Source organism: Amphiura filiformis, chromosome 8 (assembly GCF_039555335.1).
Source record: "Amphiura filiformis chromosome 8, Afil_fr2py, whole genome shotgun sequence".
Taxonomy (NCBI): domain Eukaryota; kingdom Metazoa; phylum Echinodermata; class Ophiuroidea; order Amphilepidida; family Amphiuridae; genus Amphiura; species Amphiura filiformis.
Genome location: NC_092635.1, coordinates 60,742,875 through 60,758,086, shown reverse-complemented (window position 1 = coordinate 60,758,086; position 15,212 = coordinate 60,742,875). Strand labels below are relative to the sequence as shown.

Here is a 15,212-nt window from a genome sequence, read left to right as displayed (position 1 = left end):
TATCATGTAGGCTGCCGTGTATAACAAAACTCTACGTTTGTCCGGTTGGAGTATGTCTGGTGGGTCAATGAACATGGGACAGATCACCAATCATATGTCAGTGGATGCTCAAAGTCTCATGGCAGCTATGAACTGGTTCCATTTCACATGGTCTACGCCATATTTGGTAAGGATGAAACATGTATTTTTAGGTCAAGGGTCACATTGATCCCTGTGACTTGCCAATATACAATTTTTTCACCCTGATGTGACAGTGATGTTAACGCGTTGAAGCACCTGTTTCGCGCACACATCTATGCGGCGTCTGTAAGCGTGTGTGTGTGTACACCAGCAATTTAAGTGCGCCTAATGAAATAGGCGCTGACGTCACTGCCACATCAGGGTGAAAAATGGTATATATAAGTGGTCTGGAAAGCAGGCAAAACTTTTTAGATATGGTACATTCAACTTAGAGAATAAACGATAGAAATTTTTATTTTGACTATCCTCTACTGTGTGATAGACGACAGGCAGGTCCAATATTTTGAGTGGTGGATGCCGGCGCTTTGAAAGCATTTTGCAAGCTTTCAAATGATACCTCATTTGCTAAAATTGATCAAGGCATTCATATTTTAGTGAAAAAACATCCCAAATTCCTTATTATTTTCCCTATTTTTTCTGTCTATTTTAATCTATATCTTGGAAAGCACTTCGCCGCGATGTCCCCCTTCTAATGTGCGACATCGCAGTTACAGGGATCCAAGTGTTCCTTACAGACTAGGAATATACTCACCTGGTATGGCCTAAATACAAATTTGCATCCTCTCCCGGGATGCAGAACCTCCATTAAGTACCTAATATGATCCTTAAAGAAGGTGACCAAAAAACCTCCTAATTCCACAAAATTAACGGGAAATTAACCCTCAAACGAGCTGAACATGACACTTAAACAAATAGGAGGCCCTGCCTAGCATTAGATTTAAAATTAAATGCTATAAACCCCGTTTTATGAAAGCCTACGCCAGGAGAAAAAATATACTGGCCTTATCTGTAGGTCTCCATTAGAGAGAAGAGGAAGTAGGCTGGGCACGGAGGTGCATTGTGGGGCCTCTGGCATGCCGGGGGTGCCCTTCTTATTTATGATAGGGATCATATTAGGTACTTAATGGAGGTTCTGCATCCCGGGAGAGGATGCAAATTTGTATTTAGGCCATACCAGGTGAGTATATTCCCTAGTCTTAAAAGAACAAGAAAGCACTCACAATGTGAGGATTTGTGTTATTTAATCTGGAATTTTTTGTCAAGCCAGTTTTGGTGCTTTTTAGCCCATATTCACACACTTTTTCCAGATGTGTTCCCAGATTTTTTCGTCAGGCCTACTTACATCCCTGCATATATAATTGCTTTCAATATAATTTTTGTTCATTCTCTATTGTTTTTCAGATTATAGGCTATCTGTATGTTTTGTACACAGAGATGGGAGTGGCAGCACTCATTGGGGCTGTGGTATTCTTTCTTGCAATACCAATTCAAGCATTAATTGCAAAAAAACAATCACAATTCCAGAAAAGAATAATGGTAAGAGGAATAAACTGAAAGACACTGTCCTGATTTCTCCTGACACTGTCCTTGGTACTCCTGACAGTGTCCCCAGTACTCCTAAGAAAGAGCTACTGTGGCTCAAGAGCCACAAATATCAAATGTTGGCTTCTGACATTGACCTTGGTACTGTTGACAGTATCCCCGGTACTCCTGACAGTGTCTCCTGTACTCCAGACAGTGTCACATGTACTTCAGACAGTGTCCCTGTCACTCCTGACATTGTTCACAATATGCATGACAGTGTCCCAGTACTCATGACACTGTCCTCATTTCTCCTGACACTGTCCTTGGTACGCCTGACAGTGTCCCCTATACTCCTAACAGTGTCCTCGGTTCTCCAGAGGCTGTCCTTGGTACTTCTGACAGTGCCCCCAGTACTCCTGACACTGTCCTCATTTCTCCTGACACTGTCCTTGGTACTTCTGACAGTGTCCCCAGTACTCCTGACACTGTCCTCGGTTCTCCTGAAAGTGTTCCTGATACTCTTGATAGTTACTGTCTCCGGTACTCCTGACACTGTCCTGCCCTAGGATAGAGAAATTAAAATAATGAAATAAAATATAAGTAGTGAACTTGCTTAAAGAACATGAACTTGGGGTGGTAGTGGCACAAAAAAAGCCCATTGTCCAGTCAATGGATTCAAATTTGATTGAAAATGTCTATTCAAAATTAGTTTGTCAATCAGGAACAAATAAGGTTCCAGTTTGTATAATAAGTTGTGAGCAACGTCACAAGTGGTCACTAACCCAAATATAATGCTAACCCTAAAATCTGAACCTAATTTAACCTTTTGGGGTGCTGGCAGTCATTCCTAAGTATTACTGAAGTGTGTGGAATTTGGAATTTAAACTTTAAAATGTTTAATTTCCCCTTTTTTTCAGGCTACTTCCGATACCCGCCTCAAGCAGACCAATGAGATGTTAGGCGGGATCAAGCTCATCAAACTCTATGGTTGGGAGGATATATTTGGTAACGACATCAAAGAGGCAAGGAATAGAGAAATTATTACCAAGATGAAACAAGCTGGCTTCAGGTGTTGTCTATGTAAGTGCATTGTATCTCCTTCAGATTTCTCCATACAAGAAGACAATTTGAAATTTGATGGAATTACTTAATTAACAATATGAGTGGCACATACTTTCTCGAAAAGGAATGGGTCAATTTTGGATTCATGCATTGTGATGGAAATAATAAACGTGGAAGTGCATTGATATAAGTCAAAAATATTATACAAAATGTAAAAATGTAAAAGGTATGTATAACCCTGGTTGTTATACACATGTGGACCAATTTATAGCGTCACACATCATTGTGTTCAGTCACAATGATTAATTGTGTATGAAAGGAGGCTGTTTTAAAAGTTGCACCCGAGTCCATAGCAGTCAGGTTTTCTTTTAACAAACACATGAATAGACCTGGCCTACCGTATTGTTTGAGGGTTTGAGAGTTCACTCCTATGGACTCAGATGCAACTTTTAACGTTGTTTAAAACAGTCTCTTTTTTTACATAATGAAACATTGTAACTGAACACAATGACATGTGATGCTATAATTTGATCTATATGTGTAAAAGGAATAAGGCTACCCATGCCTTTTTTTTATGTTTGCATTTCGTCAAACATTTTTCGTTTAGAGGTTAATGACTGCGCATCAGTTGTTTTGAGGGTATTGTGAAATATCTAAACATTGTGCTTTGGAACCGATGAATATCCCGAGGGGCACAGCCCCGAGGGATATACCGAGGTCCAAAGCACAATGTTTAGATATTTCACAATACCCTCAAAATAACTGATGCAAAGTCATTAACCTCATTCATAACCGTCACTTTTCACTTTTTTAAATTCAATTTACGTCACATTTTCTTCTTTTAATTTGAAAACAGAACACAATTTTAACTTTATCAGTCGTTTTCCCTGTAAAAAATCAAATAGCCCATTAATGAAATACTGCTAGCGACCAATCACACTAGCACGCAATCATGCGATGTCCAAATACGGTGGCCAGCGTTCGCACGCGTAACATGTCACGTAACACGGTCATTGTAGAGCGTACTTTTAGCTACGTCACGAGATGCGATCATTATACTTTTTCAATGACCTGCATTTGCATCCGCGTATTTAAAAGTTATTATCTGTGATTGGATCGCACTTGCTGCGTATATTAATGAGGTTATGAATTTATTTAAAAAAAGTATTTTGGGGGAACTTAAGTTGTGGACCCTATATTAGTTTACATGTGTATCATGGGATTGTATCTGTTTGCTGATAACTGGAGCCTTGATGTTAATTGGGATCAGCTCCGATGTAAGCACCTGAAAAGCTCAGTTGGCTAGATCACTGCATATGTAACACAGTGTTGCTGGTTCAAATCCTGCTTCGGACCATTGTCATGTCATGAGTTTTATTTTCATTGCAGATGTACTCGGAGGTGTCATACCTATTTTGGTCACATTAGTGGTAAGTGTGCTGCTGGGTTTGAGACTATTCTAACTTTAGGCACTCTTTGTGTTGGATATGCCCAGATGGCAGTACTAACTGTTTTGACACTTTTTTGAAACTATAGAAACTAGTGCTGTTTTCTAGATGATTTTGTGATGTTGACATGTTAGGATAATGAGATCCGGATATCTACATGTTAATATTCAATAATATTTCCTTTTCAAGTTAACACATCGCTCATTTAATATAACTGAAATAATCTCATTTGTTTCTACAGTCAACAAAATTAATGTTGGCACACTCTGGCATACTAAATGTAAATCGCCACCCCTCTCCCCCAGTTCAATATTGATGAAAGCACTTTTTCCATTGGGCTCTCCAGTCTCCCCAACATTGATTGAGGGGGAATGGGGGAGGGAAGGGAAAGGAGAAGGTTTGTACTTCTCATCAAACATAGTTATACTAATTTCACTGAATTATCAGGGCAGCAATGAAGAGTTGCAACATATTGTCAAGGTGTACCAACTAGTAATTTCGTTGATTGTAGATATTCATCAGGAAAAGTTAATCCACATGAAAACCTGTATAGAAGAAATTTGGATATTAAGTGTGATTAATTGTTTGTGTTTTATCAATTATTGTTGTGAAATGTTTTACTAGTTTTATAAATTTGTGATTCTAAGCTTACTTACATATATTCACTCGGTCGGACATCCGGGAACATTGTCCCCTTCGTCCCCTTTGCACAAGCGCGTGCATAGCAACCAGCTCGAGAAAGGAGAACTGCAGAGGATTTACAAGGCTATTTCCTCTTTGTGATGTCAGCCCGACCAAGAGAATAGACCTATGGCAATACACAAAGGGAAGATATTTTGCTTTGTTATTTCCATGGTAGCTGCTTAGGACAAGAAAAGTGTAACATTAAATGTGGCATGAAAATTGCTACTTTTACAGTCCTCTTCCATGATAAAACTATTTGATTTAAGAATTAACTCTGTGTAAGGTTAATAGGTACTCAGGGGTCCCAGGTTCAAATCCTGGTAATGGATGCCTTTGTATACTCCAGCAATATAATTTGCAATCATATATCTCTATTTGTTTACTCTATTATTCCCACAGGCTTACAGCACATACCCAGTCCTGACTGGCAAAGCATTGACCCCTGATATAACATTTGCAGCCCTGAACATCTTCAACCAGCTGTCATTTCCATTGACGGTGTTACCTCAGGTCATCACATTCCAAATCAATGGTTATATCAGTATCAAACGTCTGCGCGCATTCTTTGCTGCTCCAGAGATTGAGGAAAGAGAGGATGGACGTCAGAAGCCAGAATGGGGTGGTAGTGGCACGAAAAAAGCCCATGGTCCAGTCAATGTAGATATTAATGGTAGCCTGGTTAGTATTATTTAGGGGTGATTTACAAAAGAGTTGGAATTATTATTAATCATGGCTTATTAAAACATAGTTGCAGCTAAAAGCTGATTTAATATGCAATTTACAATAATAATAAAAATATAACAAACTGTATGGCACATATAATATCAGAAAGTACATAAAGCACAAAAATGTTATGTTCCTCTACAGTGAGGATGGCTCGATCTATTTACGCTTGTCAAGCCCTAGTCATTATGGGATGACTTGCACGAAGGAGGTAGGGTTGAGTGCCTGCTTATAGGTTGAGTTCCCAGTCTGCCTAATCATGAAGCTTCCGTGGCCAAGTGGTTAATGCGCTGGTCTCGTAAACCAGAGGTACTGGGATCAATTCCCGGGCGGGATCACTTTTCCTATTTCCTCCTCTAATCATGGCTCGACGGCGAATCTAATAAAATTTCATCATAGACAGAGATCATGGTGATCCAAATCTATTTCCTTAAAGGGCACATAGCTAGTACTGGTTGTATGAATGTATATGGACTGGACCACCCATTGTTAACTCATAATGTATTAGTACTTTATTCCATGATTTGTATGCTTTATTCCAGGTATCGGATGTATTGATCAAACAGCCCAAACACAGGATGCCAAAGAGCTCTGACAGAGCCAGACTACTAGACCATGAAGATCCTGATGATACCAATGCATATGGAACATTCTCTAGTACTCCCAAAGACAGACCCATCAGTCCTGCACTAGCCAGCGACACGGCCGTCAAAGTAAGTGCAAAGTGGATGCTTATTGTTATTTGTATTGGTCGATTTATTACTGGTGGTGTACCAACCAGTGAGCAGAAGGGTGAGTTTTGCCCCGGCTCAAATTATCGGGACAAAATGGACCACAATTTGTTCATCTTCCTTTTGGTCATTTAAAACCCAAGTTAACCCCATTTGGCACTAAAATTGCAGCATGCATTTGTCCCAGAAAGCATTTGTCCCAGAAAGAAAATTCTGGAAGGAGGGTAAGCGGGACCACTTTGCAGTTTTTAAAATTATTGTTTTGACACCCAGCTGTGTATATATCACCTGTTATATACCTCATATATAGATTCCTGTCATCTGATTGGTTAAAAGTGCAGTCATTGGATTAGCTATGCCCTCCTTTTTAAGAATTACGTAAAAACTGAACTATTCCCTGGGCAATAGTCTTTTAAAAGACTATTCCCGGGCATAGTCATTGTCACATCTTCGATGTAAGGTCCCCGATCAAACTCTCTGCGCGATGGCGTGTTCAGCATTACGCACACCGCGCCAACGCGCTGCCTGCCACGGTGATGTGATGGTTCATAACGAAAAACTTTATTTGTAAATTTTACCATGGCCTATGAACAATAAAATCTAGGCCTTTTAACCAATCAGATAACAAAAATCTATATTAATGAGGTATATAAAACAAATATTGACTGTTTTATTCGGGTCATGGTTAACATTATAGGCCCGCGGTGATCTCAAACCATGCTATGTGCGCCTCGGGTCATAGCATGGTTTTGAGATCACCTTGGGCCTATAATTTTAACCATGCCCCTCATAGCAGTCAATATTTGTATAATATAACACAGATACCATTATTTAAGTGGAACAACAAATAGAAAAAAGGCCAAGTTTTTCAACTTAAAAATGAAGATATTTACCATGTTATATCAGGCGATAGATACACTGGGTCTCAAAATACAATAATTTTTACATTGTCATTCTTAAAAAGATCACACAACACAAATTATGGTTTTACGAACACTTTTGTGATTATTTGGATCAAGTTCACTCCTGTGCATGACATTGGCAAGTCCTTATTCACACACACGTACCTCATAGTAAACTTTTAAAGCACCCTCTTAGTTAATTTTAAAGTATATGCTTGAATTGATTATTTCTTTCCTTTGATTCTTATCTTTCATATTTACTTTTTACCAGGTCGTAAGCCCTGACCAGGTATGTTTTAAGTGCTCACATTCATAAAACAAATTACGAACAATTTTTAGTGTTACCCTCATGACAGCACTAAAGGCTAAAGATAAATAATATTTCATTCCCAGACATGCCAACTAGTACAGGTTGCCATATTTTGTACGGAAATGACGGCAATATACAGGCGTATGGATTTCTTTTACAAAATATGGTTCTTGCACCTGCTGCTGCAATTAAAATATACAAAAATAAAGCGACTGCAATAATAGACTAATCATTGACCTCACTTAGTTGACCCTTGAATAGACGACAACTGCACGGTAATGTAGCTGTCATTTGATTGGTGGCTATCTGTGAACAATGTATAAATTTGGCCTTGCCATCCAATCGGCACACTAGTCTTAAAAGCGTTCGACAGCTTCGTTGTTAGCGCTACCAGTATTTATGCTTGCTATGAAGCATGATTTAAATGTGTGGTGTGGTTGATTGTCCATTTGTGTGTGCACGTGTGACATAAAAAATATAAATAATGGCAGCCAAAGATGGGAAGAAACCTGGAAGAAAACAGTGTTTTAAGCATGAATATGCTGCGAAATGGAGTTTTATTGTGAAGAACAGAAAAGACATTTACAGCGCAAGATGAACAATGTGTGATTTGTAGAAAAGGTATACGTACAAATTAACAAAAATACACTTTGGGGTGCAAAATACATCTTTTTGGTTGTCTGAGTACGGAAAACTGGATTTCAAAGTTGGCATGTCTGAATTCCACCTCATTGATATAAATTCATAACCTCATTAATATACGCAGCAAGGGCCATCCAATCACTGATAATAACTTTTAAATATGCGGACGCAAATGCAGGTCATTGAAAAAGTATAATGACCGCGTCTCATGACGTAGCTAAAAGTACGCTCTACAATGACCACGTTACGTGACGTGTTACGCGTTCGAACAATTTATGCGGACCGCCGTATTTGGACATCGCATGATTGCGTGCTAGTGTGATTGGTCGCTACCAGTATTTCCTTAATGGGCTATTCGATTTTTTTACAGGGAAAATGACAGATAAAGTTAAAATTGTGTTCTGTTTTCAAATTAAAAGAAGAAAATTGAATTAAAAAACTGTAAAGTAACGGTTATGAATGAGATTAATGACTTTGCATCAGTTATTTTTCGGGTATTGTGAAATATCTAAACATTGTGCTTTGGACCTCGGAATATCCCTCGGGGCTGTGCCCCTCAGGATATTCCTCGGTTCCAAAACACAATGTTTAGATATTTCACAATACCAAAAACAACTGATGCTTGAGTCATACCTCTAAATATTTCATTGTATTTATTCTGTGAGTGTGAAGTTAGCTGTTCATTAAACTTATGAATAAGTATCTGATATAACACATTTCTGTTGTCATGCAGGTATTCAATATGAAATTCACTGTCATTTTACAACAAATCCTTTTCAACACATTTTTTCTCTATTAAACCCCTCTGCTTGGAGTAGGAATACTGATATAATGCTCCTGCAGCACAAAAAGCAATACCCAGAAACACCCTTCTTTTGCCAAAAGACAAGAAGAATAATACTGCCATCAACATCAACAAATCACTAATCAGCCTCATATCCAGAATGCAGACATTCACCAAATGAAAGCTTACTCATTTCAGCAACAAATGGATGGTTAAACCTGCCCTCCATAATAAATGCAAGTGACTTTGGTGTATATGCATGGTCACTTGTGTGTTTAAACAATTAGTTATATGCAAATGACCATGCATATACTACAAAGTCACTTGCATTTTATTATGGAGGGCAGAATTAACCATCATTTGTTGCTGAAATTAGTAACACTAGGCGGTTACCCGTATTTGGCGGTTCTCGGCTGTCGCGATTACCTGGCTGATGGTGACTGTACTCACCAAGTGTTATGCCCATAGGACAGTTTTTACTAATTTGACCTCAGATGACCCCTTGTGACCTTGAAATGACCTTCCAAAATTTGGCTCTAAATGTTGACTGTACCCACCACGTTTCATGCCCATACGACAGTTTTTAGTAAGTTGACCTTAGATGACCCCAAAATGACCGTCCAAAAATTTGATTCTAAAAGTTGACTGTACCCACCAAGTTTCATGCGCATATGACATTTTTTACTAATTTGACCTCAGATGACCCCTGGGTGACCCTGGATGACACCAAAATGACCGTCCAAAAATTTGACTCTAAAAGTTGACTGTACCCACCAAGTTTCATGCCCATACGATAGTTTTTACTCATTTGACCTCAGATGACCCCTGGATGACCTCGGGTGATCTTGGCCCACTAACTGAAACAAACTTGTTCTGTCTGAGGTCCAGATGCACCCATCCACCAAGTTTGAGGAACGTGCGACCCCTAGTCTCCAAGAAAATAGGCGGAAAACAGTTTTTACTAATTTGACCTCAGATGACCCCTAGGTGACCTTGACCCACTAATCAATACAAACTTGTTCCGTCCTAGGTCAAGATGCACCTACCCACCAAGTTTCATGCCCATATGACAGTTTTTACTAATTTGACCTCTGGTGACCTTGACCCACTAACCAATACAAACTTGTTCTGTCCCGGGTCAAGACGCACCCACCCGTCAAGTTTGAACAACGTGCGACCCCCAGTCTCCGAGAAAAACAGTTGTTACTAATTTGACCCCTGGATGACCTTGGGTGACCTTGACCCACCAACCAATATAAACTTGTTCTTCCTCATACCAAGCTGCACCCACCCACCAAGTTTGAGGAACGCGCGACCCCAGTCTCCGAGAAAAGAGGCGGACAGACACACAAACACACAAACAAACAGACAGATTCTGGTGAATTATAGTAGGATGGGATTTTGGAAATAGACAGTTCTGGCTCTAAGCCTTCGAAAAATATACTCTCATTATGGTTTTAAAATGCCTGATTGGTATTGCACCTGATATCTTTGCTCAGTTTTCTTTTACTCATTCTGTTCACAACCACAATACTAGAGGGCATTACTCAAATACTCTTGCTATTCCAAAGTATGAAACTAATTCTGTCTGAGCATCTAATCTTTGGAACATCTTAGATGCTCACATCCATTCAAACCATAAGTCTTTGTCAATTGGTCAGTCTAAATCTTAATGTTCTCATCAAGTCATGTAATTTAATCAATTTTCATTTTTATTTTTGCCTATTGTAGTCTCTGTACAAATGTTTAATTATATTGTAAATATTATTTTATTTTATTTTATCATACCTTGTGCATGTACTCTGTAACAGAACCCCCAGCACCAGTGTACACAAACTTACGCACATTGCACACACCATAACTATAATACTTTCAGAATGTACTGCAATCATTGCAACACGTATCGTGCCTGCTTTGTTTCTAAAAGTGCACTGAGCTGTAATTATTATTTCAATGCAATCCTCATTTGCACCACCAGCATGTTCAATTTTTAGCTGCTAAAAAAAAAGGTTTTACGTTTGCGTGGTCTTTAATTACTTTTCTTCAGATAAATACGCCTTTACGTACACAAATTTTTATTTAGCCAAAGGATCATGCTGCTTTCATTTGATGTCCTTGAATAATTTGTTGGATTTTGTTGTTATCAAGTTACAATGTGTCACTTTTCCCATTTTTTTATGCATCCAATTTAAATTTAAAATAGACAAACCTGTGTGTGCACAGGCTTGAGTACCCATTTCTCTTTCAAAGCGATTGGACCAGACTCCTCCATGTAATGTTGCTGCGGGTGATCGTTGCACCTTTACAGCGAGTCTGTCTGACAATGAATAAAGCCGCTATCCATTTGTACACCTGGGTAGGAGAGGCAAGGGATGAAGAGCATTGCCACATGCACACACTTTGATACCACAGGGATTCAAACCCACAACCTAGAGCTACCTTGCGATTATGAGTTTGAAGTCTAAAGACCGCTGCACCACTGTACAAGCAGACTACATAGCAGCTACTGAATTTTTATTTGAGAAGCATATTGATCCTAAAGTAAAGAGGCAGAATCTGTCTGTAGTGATCAAAGCAAATCTGCATATCACACTGATTAATCAAGCAGGCACAATTTAACAGTTATTTTATTACTCTATAAAGCAAAAAACAAATGTCTCAAAGCTTGTGAAGATTTTAACCCCATGAGAACTATCTGTTGATTGGAACCAAAGATGGGAAGAAAACAGGGTTTTAAGCATGAATATGCTGCGAAATGGAGTTTTATTGTGAAGGGTAGGAAAAACAATTTTGAACCAATCAAGGAGGGTGTTAATAAAACCATCTGCAAATGCAAGTTTGACCATAAATAGTTTAAAGCCTAGTTATAATTGGCAATTGAAATGAGCATTTCAAGTTATCAACCAATCAGAATTGCTGTTGGATGACTAGTAGTATCCAGGGGGTTAAAATCAAATGCAGAATGCGGTTCTGTTTTCGTCTTTTTTTCAACTCAAACTTAGTCAGAATAAGCTTGAGATGGTCTTATGATTCTCATGGCCTAAGATCCAAAATTGCGATATCTTTTGATTATAATTTGATGATTAAAAACGATCCTAAAACATTTCAAAAAGCCTGCAAACTTGGAGGGTTCATACTATTTAATATATATTTTTTTGCCGCCTTCATTTTCAGCTTACTGGAGCGTCTTTTACATGGGATATTGATTCACATCTACCAATTATTTCGGATATCGATTTGAAAATTCCAGCCGGTAAGTATTCTTTGATACTTTTATAATTTTGATCAAGTTCAGTAGTGATGTATGTTTGTATGTATCGCACACGTAATGTTAATCGCATGGAGCGTTCACGCATGCGTACAAGTGCTGTTTGTTGGCACGCTTGCGGTGCAATTGCTAAAAAGCATTGACGTCACAACTGAACTTGAAGCGAACCAATGTCTAGTAGAAAGAAAGAATAATAAAGTAGCCAATAAATGAATGTAAAAAATTATGAATTGGTGAACAAACCAAGAAAAAAGGTATAAATATCTGGCTTTGTAATTGTCTAAAATGTTTTAATAAACATTCAAACACATTTTTGACAAATGACTGCAAAACATTCTAACATAAATTTTGACATAAAGTAAAACAAGTTCGTAACACAAAATAATGTTTAAAAACATTATTTTTGCAGGGTAAGAGGCTTGAACATTTTAAACATTATTTTACAACATAAACATAACATGCATCTAGGCAGATACAGCAGAGAAAAATATCCACACTGTTATGGAGGGAAAGGGGATAGACTTTGTGTGAGAGGGAAGGGGGCAGATTTTGTTTAGGAGGGGAGATGCAGACTTTGTTTGGGAGGTAAGGAAACAGACTTTGTTTGGGAGTGAAGGCGGTAAACATTGTTTGGGAGGGAAGGGATATACTTTCCTTGGTAGGGAAGGGATATACTTTCCTTGGGAGGGAAGGGATATACTTTCCTTGGGAGGGAAGAGGTATACTTTCCTTGGGAGGGAAGGGATATACTTTCCTTGGGAGGGAAGGGATATACTTTCCTTGGGAGGGAAGGGATATACTTTCCTTGGGAGGAAGGGAGTGAAGGGATATACTTTCCTTGGGAGGGAAGGGATATACTTTCCTTGGGAGGGAAGGGATATACTTTCCTTGGGAGTGAAGGAGTTATAGGGTGTGAAATGGGTAGATGTTAGGGGTAGTGCTGTAATCGATAAGCTTTCTGGGTATCGATATGTCGGGAGGCAAACATCCGACATGTCGATACTATTATCGATACTCACGCAGTTTGAAACACGGATTTGAGTTTACCAATTTTATTATCAGTAAGTTCCAGAAACAAGTTAACAACAAGTGTATTGAAGCCTAACAGCTAAAACTACATGGATCATGCATCAAACAAACGAAAGTGGTATTGCAAATCCGCAATTTGAGATAATCTAAGCATGTGTGCCATGTCGTTTGTGTATCGATACTGACATTGAGTGTTTCGACATGTCGGAAGTTTATGTATTTTCCGACTATCGATACTTACGACAATCGATTACAGCACTAGTTAGGGGGTAGTGTCATACTGGTGCTGTTATTGTTGGCTACCAAATGGTGTGAAATATGCTAGTGGCAGCGGAATTGCAGTGTAATTGTAGCAGAATTACAGCGGAATTGTGATGTAAAGCACTTTGATATCTATTTAATTACGGAACTGAGGCGCTTTATAAATGCCTAAAGTCAGTCATTTATTTATTCTAATGAATAAGTGAGATAACAAACTCACACGAATAGTAGATTTTGTGACATATTATCAATGTAATTATTAGTATACCATAATTTTACATATAAATTGACATTCCAGTATTTCATTTTGTCTTTCAGGTAAATTGACGATGATCGTTGGACCTGTAGGCTCAGGCAAATCATCGCTACTGTCGGCCATGATGGGAGAGATGACTACATTATCTGGAAATGTCATATGGAATAAGTAATACATACTTCTTTATATTCAAATAAGTAATACATACTTCTTTAAATTCATCCCAAGCCAGTGGTCAATCCCCACCAGTGGGTCATGACCTCACTTGTGGTTGTGACCTCAATGCATGGTGTGCATTCTCAAAGAATATGGTGGGATGTTTGTGACACGATCAGCTTGTAATCAGCGGGACTTATAACAGCGCAGATTAATACCAATATATTTTATTTCGAGAATTGTCTTGTGACGTCTTCCCAGAGCCATCACAAATTATTCAAGTCCTATACTTAGTCTACTTTCTTTAACACACATAATATAGACCAGACAGATCAACTATATCACTTTTCACATGGGTCTACTTAGCGGCGTAGTGGTAAAAGTCAAACAATTATTAGGTGTTGGCCTTAAGGGATCTAGAATGAGCGTTTATTGCGTTTCGACAGTATTTTTTGTGGAACATGACAGCACCTCAGACCTATCGAATTGCATTCTGAATACGAGGCATGTCTTTCTGATATCAAATAATTTTGATTTTTTGAATTTACGATATAATACAAATTTTATGACAAATTATAAAAATTTGATATTTTTCAAATTTTGATATATAACAGTCCTCAAGTAAATTATATAAATCTAATGATATATTCTTAAAGTGTATGTAGCTGGGAGGAAAAGCCGACGGTCAATTGAAAATTTTGACCTTTCATATTGAAGATATGGATTTTTTTCCCAAAAGACCTTTTTTATGTGTGTGTTTTTGGAAAAAAAATCCATATATTCAATACGAAAGGTCAAAATTTTCAATTGATGGTCGGCTTTTCATCCCACCTACATACACTTTAAGTATAAATCATCAGATTTATAACGTTTACTTTAGTACTGTTAAATATCAAAAATATCAATTTTAATGATTTGCCATAAAATGTGTATTAAATTGCGAATTTCAAAAAATCAAAATTATTTGATATCAGAAGGACATTCTTCGTATTCAGAATGCAATTCGATATGTCTGATGTGCTCTAATGTCGAGGTATGAAGTTACTCCATTTCCGGAGGTTCTTCGCCCGAGCGCAAAACCTCCAAAACCGGAGGTTCTGCGTATAACGGGCGCAAAAACTCCGATTTTGGAGGTTTTGCGTATACTAAAAGTAATGAAGTTAAGCATGTTTAAACATTTATTATAATATTAGTTTTGATACATAAAAACTCCAATATCGGAGGTTTTATGCGTAGGCTAAAAACTCAGATTTTGGAGGTTTTATGCGTATACTAAAAGTAATGAAGTTAAGCATGTTTAAACAATTTTTATAACATTAGTTTTGATACATAAAAACTCCAATATCGGAGGTTTTATGCGGCCAGTAAAAAAACTCCGATTTTGGAGGTTTTGCGTATACTAAAAAGTAAT

General features: G+C 38.1%; 1 protein-coding gene across 1 annotated transcript in view; it reads left to right on the top strand.

Moving 5' to 3' along the window:
• LOC140159315 (ATP-binding cassette sub-family C member 9-like) overlaps positions 1-15,212 on the top strand; it is a 60,701-nt gene that overhangs the window by 20,810 nt on the left and 24,679 nt on the right. Inside the window, exons 7-14 of the mRNA XM_072182742.1 lie at positions 11-166; positions 1,423-1,557; positions 2,463-2,625; positions 3,997-4,037; positions 5,139-5,417; positions 6,005-6,175; positions 12,006-12,084; positions 13,708-13,813. Coding sequence (XP_072038843.1) covers positions 11-166; positions 1,423-1,557; positions 2,463-2,625; positions 3,997-4,037; positions 5,139-5,417; positions 6,005-6,175; positions 12,006-12,084; positions 13,708-13,813 — 1,130 coding nt within the window. The remainder of the gene's footprint in view (positions 1-10; positions 167-1,422; positions 1,558-2,462; positions 2,626-3,996; positions 4,038-5,138; positions 5,418-6,004; positions 6,176-12,005; positions 12,085-13,707; positions 13,814-15,212) is intronic.